Source organism: Salminus brasiliensis, chromosome 18, assembly GCF_030463535.1.
Source record: "Salminus brasiliensis chromosome 18, fSalBra1.hap2, whole genome shotgun sequence".
Lineage (NCBI taxonomy): Eukaryota > Metazoa > Chordata > Actinopteri > Characiformes > Bryconidae > Salminus > Salminus brasiliensis.
This window is the reverse complement of record NC_132895.1, coordinates 33,094,484-33,120,300: the sequence shown is the minus strand read 5'-3', so window position 1 is coordinate 33,120,300 and position 25,817 is coordinate 33,094,484. Positions and strand designations below refer to the sequence as shown.

Below are 25,817 nucleotides of genomic sequence, written 5' to 3'. Positions count from 1 at the left end.
ACACGTCTGTAGTGGCGGTAGTGAATACAGTTTTGAAAGTAGAGCTACAATATGCGATATGCTACAATATTTTTTATCACATAGTGTAGTGTAGTGACCATCCACTATCCACATCTATCCACATGGGGCATCCAGGCCACCATGAGCTTCATTATTATTATTATTATTATTATTATTATTTTGTAATGTTGTGAGTTTTATGGTTGGTTGGTCCATTTGGAACCACAGAGAATAGGTAGGTGGCTTTGATGTGTCACCTTGATGGTTGCAACGCCCCCCTAAAGGTGAGACGGGAAAGTCCGTCCAGCAATTTGGGTGGTCTCCTGGTGTCTCCAGCAGTGCAGGGACAGCTGGTCAGGGCTTCGGGGTGCTCCGGCGTGTGCTGGGCCTTCTCGTTTAGGATGGTAGCTGTAGGAGCGGTTAGTTTACTGACTGTAGTTTTCAGACGGAGACAGAGAGACAGATTTACACAGTACAGCACAGTCACGCAGAACAATCAACACTAATAATAATAATAATAATAATAACAGTAATAATTATAACAGTAATAGACAGAAGAGGGGCAGTGAGAGGCAGTGAGGGGCAGTGAGGGGATAAGGCAGAAGGACTGAATGGTGGGCTAGAGCAGATCAGAGACAATACTGAATAAATATGTTCTAGGCTGGTTTTTACTGGCTGGGGGCTGGAGGCTGGAGGCTGGGGGCTGGAGGATGGAGGCTGGGGGCTGGGGGCTGGGGGCTGGGGGCTGGAGGATGGAGGATGGGGCTGGTGGATGGCTGGGGGCTGGAGGCTGGAGGATGGCTGGGGGCTGGAGGCTGGAGGATTGCTGGGGGCTGGTGGCTGGGGGCTGGAGGCTGGAGGATGGAGGATGGCTGGGGGCTGGAGGCTGGAGGATGGAGGATGGGGGATGGTGGATGGCTGGGGGCTGGAGGCTGGAGGCTGGAGGATTGCTGGGGGCTGGTGGCTGGGGGCTGGAGGATGGAGGCTGGAGGATGGAGGCTGGAGGATTGCTGGGGGCTGGAGGCTGGGGGATTGCTGGGGGCTGGAGGATGGAGGATGGAGGATGGAGAATGGAGGCTGGGGGCTGGAGGATGGAGGACGGAGGATGGAGGCTGGGGGCTGGAGGATGGAGGATGGGGGCTGGAGGACGGAGGATGGAGGCTGGGGGCTGGAGGATGGAGGATGGAGGATAGGGGCTGGGGGCTGGAGGACGGCTGGGGGCTGGGGGCTGGAGGATGGAGGCTGGGGGCTGGGGGGGCTCAGCAGACTAACCTCCACTGCCGCTGTTGCTGCTGCTGCTCCTCTTCAGTCGCTCGTTTCCTCCGCCTCCGCCTCCGCCTCCGCCTCCGCCTCCCCGCCTGTGAAGTGAAGCTGTTTCGGCTCGATAAGCCACAGAAATCCTGTCCGGAACAGAGAGGACAGTCCTGCTGGACACGCCGTTTGTTTACCACTAGTGCGCCGCCATGCTGGATCTCGTCCGTAGTCTCGCGATGTTCTCTCAGTTCTCGCATTATTTCATTTATTATTATTATTTAATTTTTATTTTTGAGCATCTGGCAAAATACCAATTGATTAATAATAAAAAAATAACTGATCATTAAAATTGTAAAGAATAGAAAAATCTTAAAACCGCAAAACATGAAAAAATATTAAAATAATGAGAAAAATACGAATTATCATTTCACAAATTTCATTTCTAAAATAAGAAAATACTATTAATTTTTATTGTTCTTTTGTGTATTTTGTATTTTTTTTTAACAGTAAAAATTTGATTCCATAAAAATAATTAAACAAATGGTCAGAATTTACTATTTTTTTAAAGGGCAAATGATTTGATGGATACAAAAACAAAAAAAAAAGTTTAGGAAGAGAAAAAAATTAAAACAAAACAAAAATCATTTTTCACATACAGTTTGCTTTAATAAGAATAAAAATGTCATTATTAGTTTTGAAAAATATTATATCACGATATTTGAAGATATTTTTGTGATATAAAAATAAATAAATAATTGGTCAGAATTTTTTTTTTTTAAGGGCAAATGATTTGATGGATACAGTTACAGCTTAGCCGTGTTTTGTTTTTAGCATGGCAGCAGGAGCACCGTCACTACCGGCTCGTGTTGCTGTCCTCTCTGTGTCCCTTCAGTGTCCTCTAGCTAGTTAGCCCAGCTATCCAAAGCCCGGGTTAGCTTTTAGCCTAGCATGGATACCCGTCCCACCCCCCGGTGCCGCCTTCCCTGCCTTTGCCTTCCTCGCTCACTGAGTTTGAGCTCCCCCTTCTGCGGATGCGGGTGCTGGTTTCCATAGCAACCCATATTTCTTTGTATATTTGGATTGTTGTTTTGTGTTGACTGGTCAGAAGATCAGATAAGCACTCCAGACTGTTTTCGCTCTCTCTGATGCTGCTCCTCTGCTGAAAGAGTGAACGGCCGATCTTCCCTTTTTTCCCTTTTCAGGGGGATGTTGGAGAACCCGGGTTTCCAGGGATACTCGGAATGTTCGGACCAAAGGTGAGGAGGTCCTCCTGAATCTGGAGAGACGGGGAGAGAGAGAGTGCGGGACATGCTTTTGGCAAAAGATGGAAAAAACTAACCATGACCTCATACACACTCACACACACTCACACACACTGCGCCCTTTGGAGCTGATGAATACCTCCATGTTTTCCTGGTGTACACCATATGTCCACGTCGCTGAATGCAATCAAATCCTCACAGCAATGCTCCTCTAGAATCTAGTAGAATCTGGCCAATTTGGACAACAGAAGCAGGAGAAATGCCCTAGATTTCATTAGAAACAGTGAATAAATGAGCAGGTGTCCCAATACTTTTGTCCATATAATATATATATGTGTGTGTGTATACGTCACGCTTGTTTGTGTGTGTGTGTGTGTGTGTGTGTGTGAGTTTAATGAAACTATCATTTGCTTGTTCAGGGGCCTCCAGGTGACTTTGGGATGAAAGGTATTCGGGGACCTAAAGGACCTCCCGGTACGATGGTAAGACCACCCTGTAATACCTGTTGTACTTTTGGATGGGATGAGTTGGGGAGTTGAGGATGATCAGGTGGGGTGGGGTGGCTCTTGTCACTGAATGCAATCAAATCCTCACAGCAGTGCTGCTCCAAAGCCCTCTTCTCTGGACAGTAGAGGCAGTTCCTCCTGAGTTCAGAAGAAACAGTGAATGAATGAGCAAGTGTCCCAATACTTTTGTCCATAATATGTAAATTCTATGATGTTCTTATTTCCGTAGGGGAAAGGTGGAGTTCCAGGTCCTGTCGGTATAATCGGTCCCATTGGCAGCCCGGTGAGTGACCTCGACCACCTCGTCTCATTTCCCAAGCTGCATGTGTCGTTACAAGATCAGCCATAACATTAGTACCACTGCCAGCTGTAGTGACTAGCACTGACGGTCTGGTTCCAGTGTCAGAACATCTCCAAAACATCAGGCATCAGGTCTTGTGGGGTGTCCCCCCCCCCCCAGTATGCAGTGGTCAGTACCTCCAGTGAAGGACAACTGGTGGACCGATAGTGATAGTGACAGTGACAGGGCGCTCAAGGTCCATCTGGTCTTGTAGGCCCGAGGAGGCCACGCCTCGTCGGATGAAGGCTGTTGTGGTGGCCTACACAACATTAGGCGGGTGGTTTTAATGTTATGGCTAATCGCTGCTGAGTGTGCAGCTCTTCACTGTCTCCTTTCTCCACCTCTGATCTTCATCTAGGGCCCCAGAGGAGACAGCGGTAGCAGAGGAGAAATGGTAAGATGTGGACACACTCTCACACACACACTCACACACACACACACATACACACACACACACACACACGTCCTGCCGTTGTGAAAGCGCTGGGCTGCGCAGGTGCTTCTCTAACTGCTGTGTTTTGTGCTTCCTGTTTTCCAGGGTGCTCAGGGGCCAAGAGTGAGTTTTTGCACACACCTGCCGTTCACTCCTCACCTCTTACTCCTCAACTCACCTCACACTCCTCACCTCACACCCTTCACCTCACACTCCTCACTTCACACTCCTCACCTCACACTCCTCACCTCACACTCCTCACCTCAGACCGCAGCATCAGTATTTCCATAGCCATCCTTCACCTGACTGTCCGTTTCTCTGCTGTTTTAGGGCGCTCCTGGACCTCGCGGACCTCCTGGACCGCCGGTGAGACCCCATTTCATACCTACACATGCACACGAGGGTGATTCTTCAGATTCTTCAGATTCTTCTTTGATCGTAACTTTTCAATAATTCAGTTTTAATGATGTAATTCAGTGATTATCGAAGGTAAAGACTGAACCAGGACTGAGCTTCTACAGAAATCCCAATATTTCATCATTTTAAATCATTTCAATAGTTAATAGATTTTTATTTTTATTTATTATTATTTTTTTTTTACATTTTGGACACTCTTTACACTGTTTTACATTGTTTACACGCTGACCTCCTGTGTCCTGTAGAGCTCTACTGGTGTCCTACAGCGACTCTGACTGTAAATACGCAGGATGTTGTTTTTTATATATATATTTTTTTTATTTTATTATTAATATATAAACATAACCTTTGATCTTTTAACTGGAGCAGAGAAGTTTAGAGTATAGATTTCGAGGCTCCGGTGGTTCCTGGTTATCCTTTTGCTGTAATAAAGGGTTAAAACAGGAAACGTATGTAAATGATGAAGATGATGATGATGAGGATGATGGTGTCAGAAGTAACAGATTTAATAACCCAGCTGTTCACTAATGAGGCATGAATTTATAGCCTGGGGGCATTAAAGGTCCTCTAACTGAAGAATCACCCATAAACACTCGTAAATCCTGAGCCCTGATTGGACTTGTCTTGTGTTTGTGATCCAGGGCCATCCCAGCATCCTCCAGGCTTTCGTAAGTATTCTCACACTTGACTTTCCTTCACTGATCGGTAAATCCAGAGACTCGTAGATTGACCTGTAGAGTGTGTGTGTGTGTGTGTGTGTGTTCACTCTAAAGCAGCGGGATGACAGCGGGGCACCTTGGCCTTCGTTTGCCGATTCACACTCCACGCTCAAAACCGAGGTGTGTACGTGAGCGTGACAGACACACCACACATTAAACTTCGCTAAGAAAATCGCTAAGTTCATAGAAAAGTTCCTAAATTCCTAAAAGGGATCAAATATTGTCTTTTTCTCATTTTTTCCTTTATTGTTTTAGAACGTAGCTTTTGTAACAACACTTATTCCAGTGTTTGTAGTTAGATTTGTACAAAATTAAAAAAATAAAAAGCATTAAAAAATTACTTACTTAAAAAATTATTTAATTTCTAACAACTAGAGCTAAAAAATGAAGGTTATGAAAAAAAACTGCTGTTTTTTATTTTAAATAAATAATATATATATATATATATATATATATATATATATATATATATATATATATATATATATATATATATATTTATTTTTTTTTTTTTTGTTTGTTTGGTTGGTTGGTTGGTTGGTTTTTTACATTTTCGAATGTTCAAGTTTTAGGAATAAACCTTTGTAAATAAATATAATATTTTTAAAAATAAATAAATAATAATCACTAAAATTGTTTTATTTATAAATATTTTTGAATGAACTAATAATTTTTAAGATGTAAAAAATAATTTTTAAATGTAATCCGGAGTTACTATATCAACTAAGCATTTGTCATGCAAACTTTCTAAGTAGAACAGAGATCATAAAATTAAGAAAACATTTAAGAAACTTTCTGAGGAATATCAATTATTCTTAAGAGTTAATAAATGTAATAATTTGAAGAATTTTGAAGAATTTATTTAAAGGAGTGCCCCTCAGCCCTGCAGCGTTCGGGGGTTGGGGCACCAGCCCGGTAAGAAGTCCTTCCCGAACTGTGGTGTGTTTAAAATGTCCAGGGCAGGGTGGTCTCCGGGATCAGGGTAGAAACACTGGCCTATGATTGGCCGGTAAACAGAGCCAATCAGAAGCTGTGTGTGAGGTTCCGGAAACTGTCTTACCTCTTTTCTGTCTGTGCGTCTTCCCGTCCCTCTGCATCTCAGGGGGTGGCAGGGCTGGACGTGCCCATGCTGGACAAGGCTCCAGAGATTCTGCGGACGCTGCACTACCTGAGTTCGCTGGTGCACAGCCTGAGGAATCCTCTAGGAACACGGGACCACCCAGCTCGCCTCTGCCGGGACCTGCACACCTGCCAGTACAAACTCAACGATGGTGTGTGTGTGTGTGTGCAGTGATGTGTTTGGAAAGACAACATCTGTACAAACATGAGATACACTATATGTCCAAAAGTTTGTGGACACCCCTTCTAGTGAATTCATTCAGCTACTTTTAGATGCACCCATTGCTGACGCACTAGGCTGGTCTAGTGTCTGTAGAGAAGTGCTTCCAACAAAAGCAGCAGAGACTCTTTTTAATTGCCTTGATTTCAGAAGAAACACAGAATCTGCATGTGTCCAAATACTTTTGTCAATTTAGTGCACCTACGTGCGGGGTTTATTTTGAGCAGTATTATAATTATGATTATGAGTCGGATTAAAGATGATGTAATCACGGCAAATGATGAAGAATGAGGGTCGTGACATAACAGCATGTGATTTATGTGATTGGTCAGCGCAGTCTGAGCAGAGCGGTCAGAGCACAGTGGCCTTTACTTCTTAATCGGTTTTGATGAAGATTGATGAGGAATGGCAGCTGTCCAGCTGAATGCGTGTGTTTGTGTGTGTGTGTGTGTGTGTGTGTATGCTAATAGTAACTCATTAGTGTCTCCTTTTTTTTAGGCACTTACTGGATTGACCCGAACATGGGTTGCTCCTCCGACTCTATAGAAGTGACCTGCAACTTCACAGGAGGTGGGCTTACCTGCCTCAGGCCAGTCACAGTGTCCAAGGTACTGAACCTAACCATAACCATATAAACATAAATATATATGGTAATATATTACGAGCATCCTTTATAATCATTGCACAGCAGTACAACTCACAAGCATTTAACCCATCCATGGCTTTGAGCACACACACACCCGGTGCAATGGGCAGCCACCACAGTGTACAGGGATCCGGTCACCTCAGCTGAATGTTGAATGTTGGTTAATTGCGTTAGGAAAAGATGCTGTCCCTTTGCTTCTTCCTACTGGTCCAGGGGATTTGACCCAGCAACCTCCCGGTCCCAAGCCAATATCTCTACTCTTTAGGGTCACGGCTGTCCCAAAACCCCAGCTTATCCCACAGCCTTATTACCACTATAGCCTTACAGTTGCAAGTTCTAATCCCGAGCCATGCCGGGATTAGATGGCATCAGCAGCCAGAGTCGGAACGAGCACAGCCGCCAACTTACGCTGCATGATAGTCCCACAACATGAGTTTATCTCAAGTGGACGTTTTTGGGAGGGGTTGGGGGAACGAGAATCGAGCTCAGTTTGGATGATTATTAAAGGCCGTCGCTCTGTGATTGGTTCGCAGCTGGAGTTCAGCGTCGGGCAGATCCAAATGAGCTTCCTGCATTTGCTGAGCTCAAGGGCGGAGCAACGCATCACCATCCACTGCCTTAACGTCTCCGTCTGGAGCTTCGGGCATTCTCAGTCCTCCTCTCCGAATGCTGTGACGTTCAGGGCATGGAGCGGCGAGACGCTGGAGCCGGACGTGTTGGAGGACACCTGCTGGGTGAGTGAGAAGGTCAGATGATGTACACAGCTGTGGTGGGCAGGGTATAGACACCCATCATGGACATGAAGATCATGGCACGATTGATGAGTGTCTGTAAACTTTTGACCACAACCGTTGATCAGAGTATCCAGTGTTCAACCGTCCACCTCCTTTCTTGTGTCCTGTCCACAGCAGCGGGATGGACACTGGCAGCGCGCCGTCTTCCTATTTAGAGTAAGCGACGCTTCACTGCTCCCCGTCAAACGCATCGCCAATCTGCCTGAAGCTACGCCGGCGTCACGCTACCACCTGGAGGTTGGACCTGTGTGTTTTCTGTAGTGTGTGTGTGTATATACACACACGTATACACACACACATATACACACACACACACATACACACACACACACCCTGCGCTCCTTCCTCGTGCCTGAGGTCCAGCTATGGCGGCCCTCGTCCCGCGCACTTCGGTATTCAGCCACTGATTGGACTGCAGACACGGGACGAGGACGAGGTGGAGTGGGCGTGGCTTTTGCGTGGATTTAGCACTAAAGACTGTGGAGAGGAAAGTCCTGCCCTTCCAGCCGTGGATGTCCAGCGAGAGCAGGCTCTGAAATTACAGCCCGGTCAGCATAGATCCAGGACGTCCAGGGTCAGGGAGAAACTGCCAAACTGCCAAACTGTCTATCTATCTGTCTGTCTGTCTGTCTGTCTCTCTATAATAAGTTATTGTAATTCTTGTACTAACTATGGAACTATGATCTATTTTAAGGAAGATAATTAAGATAATTGGGGGAAATTGATATATTTATATATCTGTACGTGTTCTTGATTCCGGAGCTTTGATATATGCGGTTATTATCAGTTTCAGTGCAATAGGAAACAGAAGGAAATTATTCGAGAGATTATTAGAGATCGGTTACATATGGGGTGGGAAGGCTGGTCAGGGGTGCTGTCAATCAAATGTGTGTGATTGACTGAACGCAGTCAGACAGGGAAGTATACGAGTGTGAGTGTGTGTGTGTGTGTGTGATTGCATTTTAATGTGACCAGTCAGGGAGATGCTGATTATTTAGTGTAGTTTGTGTACGTCTGTGTGTGTGTATGTATGTGTGTGTGTGTGTGTGTGTGTGTGTGTGTGCATGTCAAAGATCCGTAAAGATCTATACAAGGTTCTCTCTACATACGTCACCTACGCCACGTCCCGTGTGCACCGGACAGTCGAGTGGCGTTTCTCAGGCAATCAGGAGGAGGAATCTTCAGCAAACCAGTGTCCGATACTCAGAATGGGCGTCTTTAATATGCGGGTGTGCCGGTCCTGTGGGTGCGTCGTCTTCTCGCCGTTGTGACAAGGTGCTATTTGAGTCACGGCGTGAACGAAAATGGTGCTTAAAGAAAATTCAAGCAGCAGTCATTATTATCATTATCATCATCATCATCATCATCATCATCATTGTCCCATAGCCACGGCTCCCGCAGAGCGAAGCAAGGTCAGCCACATTGGACGGGCCTTCGTGAAGATGGCCAAGCTTTCGAGAACATTCATAGATACTTTCATTGATGTGAAATTCAGCATTTCAGGTACACTATATGGACAAAAGTATTGGGACACCTGATCATTCGTTGTTTCTTCCAAAGCCAACAGTTTGTTGGAGTAAGGGTCGCTACTGTCCAGGGAGTTAGTGAGGTCAGGACATTGGACAATCACCACCACCATCGCCTTAACCCAGCTCCAATGCTGGAGGGCTTCTAGGCCAGACCCCTCTAGCCTCCTAGTCTATTGGCAGTAGTTCTCTACTTCTCTACTGAATGCTTTCATTAGAAGGGGTGTCCACAAATATTTGGACATACAGTGTACTTGCCTGGCTCTGCATAGTTGCTGAATGGGGGCTGCTGTGGTAGACTTCAGGAAGGAAGCTCCTCAGGAGGAGGCTGGAGACCACTACTCTACAGTCTCCCAGTATCCCTGTGTGTTCGGCACTTCACAGCCAGCTTTCAGACTGGTCAGGAGACTCACTGGCCTGGTCAGAGGGTCCAACCATCACATTTACGCTAGATTTATGGCATTGAGCTTTACAAGGTTAGTCCTATTACAGAGGCGGACCAGTGTGGACCCAGTCACCCAGACCGGGAACCCGCTGTGTGGTCGCTCGCTGGAAGCCATGGTACAAGGTTTACTGGTTTAGTAGACCAGCAGTCTACAGGTGATGGTTGCGTGAACTGGCCCAGACCACATAGGCTGCTTTGGGAATGCTGGCTACTGAGAACCCACTCCAAACACGGCCTGAAAAGCGGAAAAGCGGGGGTCTGGGGGTTCTGCAAGGAAGGCCTACGGTTTCCTCTTTCTTTGCTTCTTTCTTTACACGAATATAGTTCTTCCAGCTTCCATGTATACAGCAGGTCCCTCTTTAGCTAATTTAATCTTATTTAATTATTAATAATATAAATCTGTTTTTGTCTGAAGGAGAGGAAAAAACAGCGTCCCAGCTGGTGTTGGAGTTGGTAGATTTGATGTTGTTGTTTTTTTTTTTAATGATGTGTAAATTTGGGACTCCAGAGAACAATATATATATTGCGATGTTTTACTGTTGTTGTTGTTTGTTTTTTTTTTTATATCCTTTATACTTCACTTGGTTCTACTCACGAGTTGTTTCCGTCTCTGCTTCTCCTGTACGGAGCTGCCCTCGGCCGTGTCAGCATTACACACAGGCTGTGTGAATTTCGCTAAGGTTCATTTTCAGGCCAATTACCTCACTCTTCCAGACGTCACCCGCTGACCTCTGTCTGTGATCGTTCTGGTCCGTGTTCATGTAAATAAGGCCGGAACGCTTCTCGGCTCCCGGCCTCGTCACACGTATCTGTATTTCTCGCCGTTTTCAGTCTGCTTTCAGTCTCCGAGCTCGGTTCAGTCTGGAGTAAATGCTTACATACCCAATAAAGATGTTCTTACATGCTGCAGCGTGTCCGTCCTTGTCCGTGGTCAGATCGGGGGGGTCATCACCACCATTGTGAAGAAATCAGAGTTGGTACGTTTCTGTACAATGAAGCGTTTCAGCCCAAGTGAAACCAGGCTCAGGCCTTTAGCTCCCACTACTGCCATTGGTACATTAACCTCATATCTCTAGCATGGGAAAAGAGGGTCCTGCCCTGGTCTAGCTTCCCTGTTGGTCAGATCTGGTGGGTTTGCTATATTAGCTATATTAGCATTGTAGGCTAGTCAGTAGAATAGCCATATTAGCATTGTAGGATAGTAGAAGAGCTATATTAGCATTGTAGGCTAGTAGAATGGCTATATTAGCATTGTAGGCTAGTAGAATAGCATTGTAAGATAGTCAGTAGAACAGCTATATTAGCACTGTAGGATAGTAGAAGAGCTATATTAGCGTTGTAAGCTAGTAGGATGGGTATATTAGCATTGTAGGCTAGTAGAATAGCATTGTAGGATAGTCAGTAGAACAGCTATATTAGCACTGTAGGATAGTAGAATAGCATTGTAGGATAGTCAGTAGAACAGCTATATTAGCACTGTAGGATAGTAGAATAGCATTGTAGGATAGTCAGTAGAATAGCTATATTAGCATTGTAGGATAGTAGAATAGCTATATTAGCATTGTAGGATAGTAGAATAGCTATATTAGCATTGTAGGCTAGTAGAATAGCTATATTAGCATTGTAGGATAGTAGAAGAGCTATATTAGCATTGTAGGATAGTAGAATAGCTATATTAGCATTGTAGGCTAGTAGAATAGCTATATTAGCATTGTAGGCTAGTAGAATAGCTATATTAGCATTGTAGGCTAGTAGAATAGCTATATTAGCATTGTAGGATAGTCAGTAGAATAGCTATATTAGCATTGTAGGATAGTCAGTAGAAGAGCTATATTAGCATTGTAGGATAGTCAGTAGAATAGCTATATTAGCATTGTAGGATAGTCAGTAGAAGAGCTATATTAGCATAGTAGGCTAGTGGAATAGCTATATTAGCATTGTAGGATAGTAGAACAGCTGTATTAGCATTGTAGGCTAGTAGAAGAGCTATATTAGCATAGTAGGCTAGTAGAATAGCTATATTAGCATTGCAGGATAGTAGAATAGCTATATTAGCATTGCAGGATAGTAGTATAGCTATATTAGCATTGTAGGAGAGTCAGTTGAATAGCTATATTAGCATTGTAGGCTAGTAGGATGGCTATTTTAGCATTGTAGGCTAGTAGAATAGCTATATTAGCATAGTAGGCTAGTAGAACAGCTATATTAGCATTGTAGGCTAGTAGAATAGCTATATTAGCATTGTAGGATCGTCAGTAGAATAGCTATATTAGCATTGTAGGCTAGTAGAATAGCTATATTAGCATTACAGGCTAGTAGAATAGCTATATTAGCATTGTAGGCTAGTAGAATAGCTATATTAGCATTGTAGGCTAGTAGAATAGCTATATTAGCATTGTAGGCTAGTAGAATAGCTATATTAGCATTCCAGGCTAGTAGAATAGCTATATTAGCATTGTAGGCTAGTAGAATAGCTATATTAGCATTGTAGGCTAGTAGAATAGCTATATTAGCATTGCAGGCTAGTAGAATAGCTATATTAGCATTGCAGGCTAGTAGAATAGCTATATTAGCATTGCAGGCTAGTAGAATAGCTATATTAGCATTGCAGGCTAGTAGAATAGCTATATTAGCATTGTAGGCTAGTAGAATAGCTATATTAGCATTGCAGGCTAGAAGAATAGCTATATTAGCATTGTAGGCTAGTAGAATAGCTATATTAGCATTCAAGGCTAGTAGAATAGCTATATTAGCATTGCAGACATCATCACCACTGTAAAGAAATCTACAACAAACCGTTTTAGTCGACTCTGCTTAGCAAGAAGCTAATGTGCGGCCTGAGCGCTCAGCACGCTTCCTGCGAAAGGCAGTCTGGGAAACAGGAAGTCTGGGCGTCAGCTGACTAGCATCACGCTAGCTGGTGTAATGCAGTCAGTGCTGGAGGAAGAGGGCGGGGCCATCCAACCAACCCAGAGAGAACCAGCTGAGCGTCGCTGTCCAATTCTGTCTGCTGCTTCTGAGCGTTTCTATTGGTCCGTTCCTCCAGGGTCGTTTCCACAGGGCTCAGAGCAGCTACAGGCTCAAACCCTGGACCAACGGAGCTGTGCGGAGCTTCACCGGCCTCTTCCCCGGGCTCCTGGACGAGGCTGGCCGAGGGACAGGTGATCATGCAGCTCTCCTGAAGCTTCAGGACCTCTGCTCGGTCCAGATGAAGTAAACGAACTGGACACAGGGACACAGGTCAGCTGCTTCCTCCCAGCGGACGTCTTTATTAGCGTAACAGCAGTACAGCAGTTCAGCCTCCTAACCTGCAGATCAGACATCCAGATCTTCCTACGGGACGTTCCCACCTTTCAGCTCGTTATTTACAGTGGTGGCGCCCCCGATAATTCTAAAAGGATGCCAAGGGTCAAAATTCAGTGTTCCAATAATTCCTGCTGAATTAAACGACCAGGGTGCCCAAATTTATGCACCTGCCTATGATTCCGTTTAAATAATTATAAATTATAATGATAAACTTCGTTTCACTCATCAGAATGATCGGGGGCGCTCAAACTTTCTCACACCACTGTAAACCTATCATCACTGTAACACTATCGCCAAAACTGCAGCTTTACAGGAGCAGGAACAAACCTGCTGAACTTTCAACGGAAGACAAAAGCTTGGAGCATTTCTATTGGTCCGTTCGACAGGAAATTCAGATACACTGATACAAGGAACAACCGCCGGATTCACATTATGGAGGAAAGTCAAGGCAACTCCCACTATAGCCCAGCAGGGGGGGCCCTGCTTTGCCATCAGCAGCCGGAGTCAGAGGGAGCACAACCGGCCGTGCTCTCTCCGGGTGGGTAGATGGCGCTGTCTCCCCTCATCGCTCTTGAAGCCAGGGGTCTGTTAGCTGGTGTGCGGTGGAGCCGGGGGACCGTGTCGGCTCCCGGTACGAGCAGAGGATGCTGGTGGCTGGATTTGCAGGAATCGGAGGAGACGTGGGTTAAGGCCTTACTCTCCTGGAGCCGGGAGCTTCGCACTTAGCACTAGGGGGAGCTACGAACAAGGGGTGTGTATATATATTAATATTTATATATGTGCTTCGTAAATGAGGAGAAATATGAACTGATACAGCGCGTCACTGCGGTCACGCACCGCTGGACACATCACAGCACCTCTGAAATTCAGACTAGTTTAATGTTAAAAACAAACGATGATTTATTGACATTACAAAAATGGCACACGCTGCTCTTTAGTGCCCTCTAGTGACTGAGCAAGAGAACACTCAGACATGTCTTAGATGGTAGAGGGAGAGGAAGAGTGTGTGTGTGTGTGTGTGTGTGTGTGTGTGTGTGTGTGTGTGTGAGCATCATAATAGCAGTAGATGTGTTAAAATAATGAAGGCGATAGTAAGGAATGAGGAGGTGTGGCCAGTGGCGGAGGCGGAGCCGTGAAGGTCATGTCCGCAGAGAGCGTGTTCCAACAGCAGGCGGGTCTCAGGAGTGACACCTGAAAACACACACACACACACACACACACACACACACACACACACACACACACACACACAAATATTAGTCATCATCATCATCATCATCCAAAAGTATCTGTGTCAGCAGTGAAAGCATTCACTTTCACTAGAAGGGCTGTCCACAAACTTTTGGACACATAGTCCACATGACTCATGGTTTCCATGAAGATGTTGAAACACTTGGGCTTCCATGACGATGCTCATTGCTCATCTGTGTTTATTGGCAGCCTGTCAATCAACCAATCCTGCGGCCCCGCGAGGCCCTCAGGACAGACACGTGCCCCCGTCAATCTCTGTAAGCCAGTTCCTGCCGTATCCACGGTTACGCAACCGGGGGGTACTGTGGAGTCCATGCCTCGACGGGGTACAGGTAGAGCTGTCTTGGCAGCACAAAGGGGGGTGGGGGGGGTGGGCTACACAATATTAGGCAGGTGGTTTTAATGTTATGGCTATTCAGGGAGAGAGAGAGAGAGAGAGAGAGAGGGCGAGAGAGATAGACTCACTGTGTTGCGACCACTCTTCCCAAAGATGCTGCACATTAGCATCGTGCTCATGCTCATGCTCGTGCTCGTGGTGATCTGAGGAAAATAGCATTAGCTTCCGTTAGCGCTTTGCTAACCGAAGTACTGCTGTAACACACACACACAGACACACACATACAAGATCAAAGCAACATTACGTAGTATTTGTACCCGATAACCACGGTGATGCTCCACAGACTGTAACGAGGAGCATAGCATCGCCATAGCAACGTGGCTACTCCTGAGCTAGCTAACGTAGGCTAATCTAGCGTTAGCGCTTCGTGATCGTCCGTGGGCAGCACAGCTTGCACTGTATAACCCTCCACATCAAAGGTAGGTAGTGCCCTATACAGTGAATAGGGCACAGCTACCGTGGAGGAGGATGGACACAGGCATCGGTCACCATGACTACGACAGTGACCCTCCAGGTGTCTTCAGAGCTTTGTAGGCAAAGCTGACGACAGGTGAAAGCTAGTCAGCGGACTATTTTGTGGCACAGCGCCCTGCGCGTATCCCTCCACCGGGAAGAGGTTTTTAAAAATTAAAGGACAAAAGTATTGGGACACCTGCTCATTCATAGTTTCATTCATAAAGAGTAACTGCCGCTACTGTTCAAGGCTTTCTACTAGATTTTGGAAGAAAGAATTTGCTGTGAGGATTTGATTGCATTCAGTCACAAGAGCTTAGTGAGGTCAGAAGGTTGGAGGACTGCTCCACGTTATGCGTACGTAGATGTTCTGAGTTCTGATGTTGTCCAAGACAACGTCCAGCTGCAACACAGAGAGGGACAGAGAGGTGGAGGCGGTACCTGCACTGTGGTGAAACAGGAGTTGGCGGAGTTCCCTGAGGGCGGCTGTGAGGTTCTCCAGCTGGTCGTGCAGCTGGATGTTCTCCTCGATCAGAGCGTGGATGGTGTCCTGAAGCTCAAACGCACGGCAGCTCACACCGACCAGCACCAACGCACACAGACACCGCAGGCCCAGCGACGGACGCATGGCGTCCATACAGGACACACACACACACACACACACCTGGAGGATGCTTCAGGCCGGGCAGGTCCGAGTGAAGGCTCACGGCTCACTCCAGAATGCCATCACCACAAACTCTAACACACACACACACTCACGCCCAACAGCTGTCCTGCCTGTTACAGAACTACTGCAGGAATGAGCACACACACTCATAAGCTCTCTCACTCTCTCTCTCTTTCCACACACTCCGACAGATGAGGGATGGAGATCAATCCAATCAATCATTCTGCATGACAGGATGAACTCTCAGTGTGTGTGTGTGTGTGTGTGTGTGTGTGTGTGTGAACCACCAGAGGCCTTTCAGTGGAAAATACACTGGGGAAGTACCACATCCAAGCTGGAGGGCACATTTTACACAGTCACGGTCAGCTCCACTATCTAGAACCAATGCTTAGAACACCGCAGCACTCAGGAGACACCCCCCCCCCCTCTCTCGTCCTTCAGGGCACCCCACAGCATCTGACTTTGGTTCACATCTCAGGACTGGGAGATGCCTCTCTTACACTACATGGATGGACAAAAGTATTGGGACACCTGCTCATTGGTAGTTTCTTTTGTTGGAGTAACTGTCTCTACTCAGGATGCTGGACAGTAGATCACCAACCCACCTCAACCAATCCAAAAAGTACTGGATGGAGAACCACCACCACCGTTCCAGATAACACCGCTCAACGCTGGGGGGGGCTTTACACCAAGGTGCTTCAGAAAGCATACCTGGGTGGGTAGGATGGTCCTCCCTCTCCTCCCATCACACAGTGTATGGGTCTGATTAGCAGAATTAGCAGTCAGCCTTCTCCTCAAAGCATGCTGATGTCCAGGGGTTTTTGGTGGTGCTCCATGTGTTTTGGGAGGGGGGCATGGTGTCATAGGGGCTGCTTGTATGTGTGCGGTTCTGCAAGGCTAGCTTCAGCGTGCTCGCTAATCTGTGAATCTCTCTTCACTGTATCCATCAATTGGTGGCGAGAAAGCGAGGGGAGGGCGATCGATGCACAGCCCCCGGGCCGGTCGATGTGTAATTAAGTGCGGGCCATTTGCCATCATCCCCAATCAGCCATTAGGTTACATCACCGAGGCCTCGCGCTCGCTCGGTCTCCCAGCTGCTCAACAGCTTCCTCCACCAATACACTTTTGAAAAGGCTGCGGAGCTGCAGAGCGGCTGAAACAGGGGACGGGTTCTAGGTACGGCCGTTGATTCAGTTTCGTGAGAGAACACGGCGTGGAGAACCCGGATCCACTATGGCAGAGGTCCAGCTTCCAGTCCTGGATGTTTGTAGGCCTGTGTGGGCAATCAACGGATCAAGCAATGGCTTATACATTTCCCAAACCTCTGCTTGTCTTCTGCAGTCAGGCCTGTGTGGTCATAAGTATTTGGACACCTATGTAAGCTATAACACAGATTGGAACCTGGGCAAAGCATTTTGTTTTGGTCGACCTCCTAATCAAGGCCTTCCTACTTCTCCCCCTCCAGATTTCCTTGTTCCTCCATTACTCCGCTCAGAATGAACAGCCCACATTGACATTTTCAGGGCTGACTTGCACCCTTATTTTTTTTTTAGACAGCTAAACCATCAGAACTTTAACGTCCAAATACTTGTGGACACGTCCGTACTTGTGTATATATTCATATTGACCACAGCTACTATAGCATCCATCGGTCAAATAGAGTTTGACAGGGTGGACGAAACGGGAGCAGAGGTTAAGGGTGTTTGTCCTTGAACTCCCAGGGATGCTAGAGCCATCAGTGTCTGGGAACCCCAGGCACTCGCTAGTTTTTCGGTACCTCACATAAGGAGAACACCTTCCTAGAACATGAACGTCCTCCTGTTTAGGACCATTTCTACCAGTTTGTGTTGGTGTAAAACATTAGAAGGACTTTGCTTTGATAAAGGTTCCAATTTCCAGATGATTGAGGTCAGAAGAAGCAACACCACTAATAATATGTGCAGGGCAGCATGGCGGGAGGGCCAGGGCTGCATACCACTGACCTACATTAATATGATATTGGCTCACCATTATGAGACACTTCTGCAGCAACAGGATCACAGCTGCCTTCACGCAGAACCTGAAAGAAACCCAATGCAGAGCAGCACGAAAGAGAGCGTTCCCAAAACCACTCAGACGACAGAGCAACCGGAATACTTCACCAAAACACTTTATTAAGTCAGACTGTGTGTGCGTGTGTGTGTGAGGGGTGCGTTTATGCGCTCTTGGTGGCTCTGGAGCGCTTCTTCTTCACCACCACGGGCTTCTGACTCCTCAGAATGGCACTGGCACGCCTCAGAGCAGCCTGAGACACAACGAAAGAAAAATAAGGAAGGGAACCTCAGTACAGGAGCGCGACTCCACTGAACATACAGCCCACTTGTCCAACTCGGTCAAGGTTTCTACTTTTGTAAACATATACGAACACATCAAAACAAACAAACCCCAGAGGCGTCTCAAGTTTGGCTCGCAGAACCTCAAGGCTTGCCCTAACCATCTACAATCCTCATGCATTACAAACAACCACGTGTGTGTGTGCAGGAATCGGGAAAGCAGACTGTAAATAGGACACGACCGAACTGGTGCTGCAGCGGCGTGTGAAATTAAAGAAAGGAATGAACACGCGTGACAATCAGAGCAAGCAGAGAGTCTGCAGAGCTCTAACGAGGACCAGAAAAAGATCTCCGTCCTCTTAAAGGTTCACTTCCAGAGCGAACACACAGCACCGAGGTCACGAGCAGCAGATTCCCTTTCCCTCATTTCTGGGAAAAACAAAAATAAAAGGGGAGTGTGTGCAGATGTGCAAGTCCTCACCATGCGCAGGTCCTTCCTGTAGTTGTTTTTGCGGATGATGTTCCTCAAGCGGTTGAGTGTGGTGCGAGAGTTCTTGTTGATGGTGATCTTCTCGTAAGATTTCACAGGTTTACGCTGACCTGAAACAGATTTGTTTAAAAATAAATAAATTTAGCTAATCAATTATGGCTTCTCAAAACGAGCATCTAATAATGCGTCAGATCTCACTAAAACCGCTAGCCAGCTGGCAAACATCTGCACTACCATTACCACAGGGTCATCGGGTTGGACTCCCTGATTAATAAGAGGTAGCATCAAATCTTGACATGATTTAACAAGCAAAAATTACATATGTTGATCTTCCTACTGCAACACGCTTTACTAGCGAACGACCTGATTAATTCAACCACAAGCTGCACTGTGAAGAGGAGAACCACTGTTTAACTTCACCACTTGGTCGGCTCGTTCACTAGCCCACGGCTCCGTTAAAACACTCCTTTACCAGTGAAGTAAAATCAGTGGCTGCCAGAAACAACTTGGTACATAAAGTCTGACAAGTTGAACAGCGGCATTTGGACAATAAGGCTTTTCTAAAGGGTCTAAAATTCACACTAAGTAGCTGGAGGTGGCTCAAAACCATCTCTTCCTAAATATGAAGCAATATTGGAAATTGCGAACTTTGCAATTCTGATTTGGGTCACTTCCATACAGCACACTGGAATCTCACACACACACACACACACACACACACACACACACACACACACACACACACACACACACACACAACAAAGGCCAGTACAGCAGAGTCATCAAAATTTGTGTAGCAGGACAAGTGACACCTCAGACAGTGTAAACACCCAGGCCTGTCATAGTGACTGTTTGGACAACATACTGTCTTACTTCATGCCATCTGTATTGACACCAGCTTACTGTAATTACACCCTTTTAAAGAGCAAAAACATTTATAAGTATATTAATAGTTTTCTATTTTAGTAGTATTTTTATTAGTAATTTATAGGTAACAGTCACCTGTCACAGTTGGCTCTGTGTATGGAGGTGCCGTTTTTGATGCATGGCCACTGACTGGCTAAAATATAAGTGACGTTTATTCTTACGTAAAAAAACATGCGACATGTAAACACCGAGGTCGGCAAACATTTGATTTCATGTTCATATATTGCGAGATACTGATATTGTAATTACCATGACCGGTCCATCTCCAACAGGACAAATCACACTCACTCAACAGGTCAAAACACTGTTTACTTCTAGTGGGTTAAAACAAATAATAAATAAATAAAATAATAATAAAAAGAATGAAAGAAGAAGTGTCACATAGCCTCTCGACCCAGAACGAGTCCATTCTCTGAGTTTGCACCTCTGCTAACCTAATTCACGACTGGTGAGGACGTCCTGACCATAAGGAACGACAGAACACCCAAGTTCTGGACTACAAGGCCAGGTGGAGTGGCGCCGAGTGCAGGGGTTCAGCTGGTTCTTCAAAATTCATAAAGGAAGACGGCCATCTAACCTAGAACTGACCACAGCGACGCTAAAGCACTTCCTACTGAGACAGAAGACAGTTCCACGGTTACCTGCACGTTTCTTCAGGATGATGACGACACCCTTGCCATCGGCAGCCTGCTCAACTCCGACAGTCTTGCGGTGAACGAGGCCGTTGAAGCGGAAGGCGTTCCTGGCCTTCAGGTTGTTCGGCTCCTGAAACAGAGCGACAGAGACAAGTCCTTCACCACCCAGATTAAACACCCTGTACTCAACACTGCAGGGGTGTCCACACCTCGCTGCCAGACCCAAAACCAAGCTTGAGCACACCTGACCTACAGCTGGAAGACTAGTACCAAGAAGGTTGACGCTCTCCGGCTAGCCCTTCGCAGAAGATACTGGACACCCCAAAGAAGCTACATCACTGAAAACTGAGCGTTTCTGCTCTTGGAGAGTTTCAGGTAGGGCAAGGCTGAAGTCAAACCCCACCATAATCCTACGTTTTAGGGAAATTCAGCTGAAGATTAAACCGGTGAGAGGGAGGGGGTTCTCTAACACCCCTCAACCCGTTCTAGACACCAACCCATTACTTCCATCACCGCCCTTGTAGCTCATCAAGGTGATGAGGGTGCAGTGTGGATTAGATCACGAGCTCAGGATCATGATCAAGCCCAGGATCTTCATCATTAAGACCTTAACACTGCCGTAGTGTTACTGACGCCCAACTTTCCACGGAGGCCACCGTCCCGACACTCCCGCCCCAGGCTCGGGAGGCAGCAACACCGAGACAGCCGGACGGGCCAAAGGGACTTACGGTGCTGTAGGTCTGTCCGTTCCTCTTGATGAGGAAACTGGAGTTGTTCCTGATTACCATCCACTGCAGGTGAGACGACATGATGGCGGTCCTGGAAAAGAGGGGAAACAAGAGCGTTAGGACACATTTTCTAATAAAGAGACACAACAAGGACAAACACAGGGGACTGTAACCAGCACACACCCCAAACACACCCCAGCATTTAACACAGCACGTTTCTTAGCCCAGGTCCTAAACCTAGTCCTAGTGCTAATCCCTCAGCTTCAACTGGGCCTGAAAACTGACCCATGAAGTAGCACTAGCTACCAGACCCAACCAAGACCTACATAATCAGCTCCCCCAACACACACACACACACACACACACACACATGCAGCATTAGTTAGCTAACAAGCTAGCAAGCTAGCTAGCACTAGATGTCACACAGGCGGCCATAGGAGCCACATGGGGAGACCCGCGGGCTTCTGACCATCAGCCACCCCCTGCTATCTTCACACAGCTCAGCAGCTAAACAAGCCAGCTGAAGTCCTCCCCTCCACAGATCAGTCTGCGGGGCTGGAGCGCAGTTTAGGGGAAAGTATCGTAGCGTAAAACCCGTTAGCATGGTGGCTAACCGCCGCGGAGAGCGCGGAGAGCGCGCGGAGGCCTCGCTCGCACCTCGGCGGCGTTTCAGCGGGGAAATACGACCCTAACTAACGCCACCACCTGAATATCTCACTGGGGGGCCAAGCTCGTCGACTTCAGACGAAGCTACACACACTTTTTATGCCCATTTACGCCGCGAAAACGGCCTTTTTCGAAGCCTACGAAGGGCGCCGGAGCGCCGGCCACGTTACCTTCTCGGCGGAGGGAGAGAGAGAGAGAGCGGAAGGAGCGCCTCCTCTGACGAGAACTTTATAGATCAATGCGCGTGCACGAGAAACGAGAACGCGCGGATTGGGAAGCCTTAGTTGGGCTCTGAAAAATAGCACCGTTTCTGTTCCGTCGTGATGTTGCGTATTTTTGTGTAACCGGGCCGGGAGAAAGCGGAGAGGCGGTTTAATAGAGGGGACTATATGCGCGGGGCTCGGTGCGGAGGGATACTGCGGCGTTAGGCCGCAGGGTTTGCCTACGTCAGCGGCGCACTGTCGCCACAACAACGGGAGCCAGCTAGCTAGCTAGGCTAACTGTTAGCGGTTAGCAGGCTAGCGAGGCAGATATTTCAATATTTAGATGTTTACACTGATTTATTTGTTGTTTCATTCTTTATTAACGTGTTTAAGTCATTTTATGAGGTAGTATGTGTTGTTTGTGACTGTAGTTAGTCCGTAATAGAGGTTAGGCACAATACCCAGGGCTTCTGGCTCATTTCTGGCTCATTTCGTGAGTAAATCTGAATGAAAAGTCTTAATTAAGGTGATTATTTACTAATTGGTGTGTTTACAGCTGACTGAGTAGTCTTAAAAGATGAAATATGACATATATAAAGGCTAACGTGCTCAATATCCAGGCAGCAGCAGCAGCAGTGTAATGCCAGGTTTGGAGCCTGGAGAGACCTGAAGGAGGGATGTGTGCATGGATGGGATGATGGACATCAGCTTGACCTTTAAACTTTAAACTAAGACAGGTGTTTAAAGCCACTAAGCTCGCTGCTCTTCAGTAATGTATCTTCTAAGGCTGGATCTGGAGTAGTATGAGCCCTCACAGCACACACCGGGTCTAGTGATGGACACTGATGAAGATCTGGAGGCACTTGGGGAGAAGCTGTATGACCTGATTCGTCCGAAGCATGCAGATATGGCTCCAAAACTAACAGGTGAGGCCTTTCCATGCCCCCTCAGATCCTATAAACGTAGCCTGATGATCCAGACCGGTTCCGAATCTGCAGGCGGACGGCATCCCACGAGCATCCCCAGGGCAGGATTTGGTGATCGCCCTGCTGGAGCAGGGAGATGACCAAACCGGACCGTGCAGGATGTGAGATTGACGAATGGGATTTCTGACTGCTGGTCGATCTTGTGATTGGTGGCAGGAATGCTGCTGGAATTGCCGGGCGCTGTGGTTGGTCAGATGCTGCAGGATGAAGAGCTCCTCGCCGAAGCACTGGACAGAGCACTTGCAGCCTTGCAGCCTGATGACAGGTAACACACACACACACACACACACACACACACATATACATACATACACCTCTACTTCTGCAACCTAGAGAAAACTGCACTGAGGTATGAATGGGATACTTGTGGGGCTGAATGCAATCAAATTGTACACCCCTGACAGCAGTGTTCCTGCATCTAGTGTAGAGCCACATTCGACGAAAGCTGTTCAGGCGGTCAAGAAGGACGAGTTCACTTGATGAGCAGGTGTCCATAAACTTTTGGTCTATCTAGGACGCCCCACCCGTCGGTCGAACGGTAGGCCTCAGGGTGATGGTGAGACTCTGCTGATTCGGTCTGACCCTCTGCTTTTCAGCAAACCGCCGTCCAGGGCTGACGACGCCGACTCGGCATCCTCCGACTCTCTGGGCGAACGGCTGCATGACCTCGTCGAGCTCCACAACACCGGACAGACCCAGAAAATAACAGGTCAGATCAGCTCCTGTCCGTTCATCAGCTGACCATTCATTCACATGAAGAAAGGCCTGGGTCTGTAATGTTGCCATGGAAACCCTGCAGGCATGCTATTGGAGCAGAAAAAGGAGGCGGTGCTTCAGCTGCTGTCAGACCCCACCCTGCTGGAGGAGAAGGTCCAAACTGCCCTGAAAACTTTACAGGAGTGAGTACGGGTGGGTTTTTGGATTTGAGGGATTTGGGAAATTTGGGGAGGGGGGAGGGACTGACAATACAGTAACTCTAGAAACACAAATGAATCGGGACACGTCCTCATCACCAACCTGCGGCAGCACGTGATTGGCTGTGGATGTGTAGTTGTGGGCAGGTCCGGCAGGAGACTGACGTGAGCGACAGCTCGGACAGAGATGAGGCAGAGGAGATCGGAGAGACACTTTTCAGACTAGTGCAAGACATGGAGCCCGTCCACTGCGCGGACGTCACAGGTGGGCTCCTCATACGTGTACAGTATAAGCTGAATATCCTACGTCGTTCTATACACAGTGTGTGTGTGTGTGTGTGTGTGTGTGTGTGTTTAGGGATGCTGTTAGAAATGGACCCTCAAACCCTGCAGCAGATAGTGTCTGATCGAGCCATGCTGGAGGTTGCAGTGCAACGGGCAAAGAGTGCTCTGGTAAACATACACACTCACGGACTTGGTCAAAAGTATGTGGACACCCAAATACAACACCTCATTCCAAAATGTGTTGATGGACGATTCCACCCTGAACTCTTCCTTCTCCTCCTCATCATCATCCAGCACACGGTAGCTGAATTGGCTGTGCTACATTGCCCCTATGATTGAAGGGGGCGGGGGTACCCTGCAAGTGATGAGCACCCTGTCCTGGGGTATTCCTGCGTAGCTCTTGCTGGACTGCTGAGGGACAAATACAAGTTCGCACAAATTATAAGGGGTGTCCACATACTTGTTTTTTTTTTTCCCCTCCAATGTACTGCATGTCATAATAATCTAGTTCATGTTGAACACAGTTGTGTAGAAGGTTGGAGAATAGAGGCTTTACTGCCAGGATGTGCTCACTCAGCTCAGGTTACCAGTCCTGAAGTACTAAATAAACATTAATAACTTTTTTTTTTTATTATTGTGAATCATCTACAGATGAACCTCATCATGCCATGTAACGCAGTGTAAGACTAGCCTGCCTTTCCTCTCTTTGTCCACAGGAGGGCGCCCTCAGTCCACCACAGCAGAGGAAAGATTGAAGACCTTCTTTATTCTCAAGTCATCCATCAACATCTTGTGAGCGGTGAAGGATGGCTGTGGACACTTCTATGCCCAAGCTGGAAATCTGGAACACTGAGACCTCCATGGAGGGTCCTACTCCAGCTTTTAACTGTGCCACTGCTGGCCCTCATCGGCTGACCAAAACCCAGTGCTGTAGCAATCCAGTGGGCTTTAGGGCCTCGGCCACTAGGGGGCACCACACACTCACCCTAGTGTCAGAGAGAATGGTTTTTTTTTTTTTTTTACTGAGAGTGTGATTACAATGATTAGCATGCTAGCTTTACTCATGCTAGCTTTAACCACAGTAATCAATCCATGATTCAAATTTTAATATTTTAAGCTGAAAATTTATTAAAGTAAAAATAAAAAAAGCTACTCTGCATGGACATAAGTATTCAGACCCTTTCCTACGCCGCTTGAAACGTAGGACTAGGGACCTGCCATTGCTCTTGATCATCCTTGAGACGTTGCTACACCTCGATTGGCATCCACATGTAGTAAATGCGGTCGGAGCACAAACCCAAACCCTCGCTGCCTGTGGAGCTCAGAGGCAGGATCAGGTGGAGGCACAGGTGTGGAGAAGGGATAAGAGCGGAGCTGAATTCTTCTTCAATGGGAGAAGACTGGAACAGCCAGGACTCGCCCTAAAGCTGGCCGCCCCACCCAACGGAACAGTAATCAGGGGAGAATCAGGACCTGGGTAGGAGAGGTGACCACGGGCCCGCTGGTCACTCTGGCCGCTCTGGCTTCTCGGACTTGAACTTTTTCCTCGAGAAAACGACATTTCTATTAATTTCATTCAATAAATGATGTTTAAAGACTTTTCTTCAGGTGTGAGTTCAGTCAGATCACCTCCGTCTCGCAGTACTGGTCACGTGAGGATGTCCAGATGTGTCCAAGACAAAGTGTCTTTTCAGTGTTCAGACTTTTTTTCCACATGTCCGTACGTCCCTGGAAACCGTCCCAACATGTGTCTTCAGTGACGAATGTTTGGGTTTCTTTGATTTGGGAGGGGGGGGGGGGTCCTCTGTTGGCTGCAGAGAACGGTCAACAGCATTTCAGCAATGGTCAGTTAGGGTCCAAAACATCTGCCCTTCACTGTGAAAAAGGTTCTGTGGTATAAAATGACCTGTGTGTTT

At 47.0% G+C, this 25,817-nt stretch overlaps 3 protein-coding genes across 5 annotated transcripts in view; 2 read left to right on the top strand and 1 right to left on the bottom strand.

Moving 5' to 3' along the window:
• col27a1a (collagen, type XXVII, alpha 1a) overlaps positions 1-10,217 on the top strand; it is a 71,827-nt gene extending 61,610 nt beyond the window's left edge. Inside the window, exons 50-61 of one of the 2 annotated variants that reach the window (XM_072662623.1) lie at positions 2,457-2,510; positions 2,936-2,998; positions 3,252-3,305; positions 3,721-3,756; positions 3,901-3,918; positions 4,126-4,161; positions 4,854-4,880; positions 4,986-5,051; positions 6,034-6,202; positions 6,769-6,878; positions 7,450-7,650; positions 7,825-10,217. In XM_072662623.1, the coding sequence (XP_072518724.1) occupies positions 2,457-2,510; positions 2,936-2,998; positions 3,252-3,305; positions 3,721-3,756; positions 3,901-3,918; positions 4,126-4,161; positions 4,854-4,880; positions 4,986-5,051; positions 6,034-6,202; positions 6,769-6,878; positions 7,450-7,650; positions 7,825-7,971 (981 nt within the window). In that variant the 3' untranslated portion in view covers positions 7,972-10,217. Of the gene's footprint in view, positions 1-2,456; positions 2,511-2,935; positions 2,999-3,251; positions 3,306-3,720; positions 3,757-3,900; positions 3,919-4,125; positions 4,162-4,853; positions 4,881-4,985; positions 5,052-6,033; positions 6,203-6,768; positions 6,879-7,449; positions 7,663-7,824 lie in introns of both variants that reach the window. The other variant, XM_072662622.1, reaches the window with a different exon arrangement.
• A 7,671-nt stretch (positions 10,218-17,888) lies between these two features.
• On the bottom strand, positions 17,889-20,962 carry rpl28 (ribosomal protein L28). The gene is made up of 4 exons (XM_072662627.1): positions 20,848-20,962; positions 20,126-20,249; positions 18,549-18,667; positions 17,889-18,039 (listed from the first exon to the last, which is right to left on the bottom strand). The coding sequence occupies exons 1-4, from the start codon at positions 20,926-20,928 to the stop codon at positions 17,950-17,952; spliced, it is 414 nt and encodes a 137-aa protein (XP_072518728.1). The 5' UTR covers positions 20,929-20,962; the 3' UTR covers positions 17,889-17,949.
• A 771-nt stretch (positions 20,963-21,733) lies between these two features.
• On the top strand, positions 21,734-25,508 carry LOC140539829 (uncharacterized). Of its 2 annotated transcripts, XM_072662626.1 has the most exons (7): positions 21,738-22,642; positions 22,859-22,967; positions 23,299-23,411; positions 23,502-23,601; positions 23,754-23,881; positions 23,975-24,069; positions 24,618-25,507. In XM_072662626.1, the coding sequence occupies exons 1-7, from the start codon at positions 22,552-22,554 to the stop codon at positions 24,654-24,656; spliced, it is 675 nt and encodes a 224-aa protein (XP_072518727.1). In that variant the 5' UTR covers positions 21,738-22,551; the 3' UTR covers positions 24,657-25,507. The 2 variants fall into 2 exon arrangements, with proteins under 2 accessions (XP_072518726.1, XP_072518727.1); XM_072662625.1 differs by having other exon boundaries at positions 21,734-22,642; positions 23,754-24,069; positions 24,618-25,508.
• Positions 25,509-25,817: the final 309 nt, after the last annotated feature.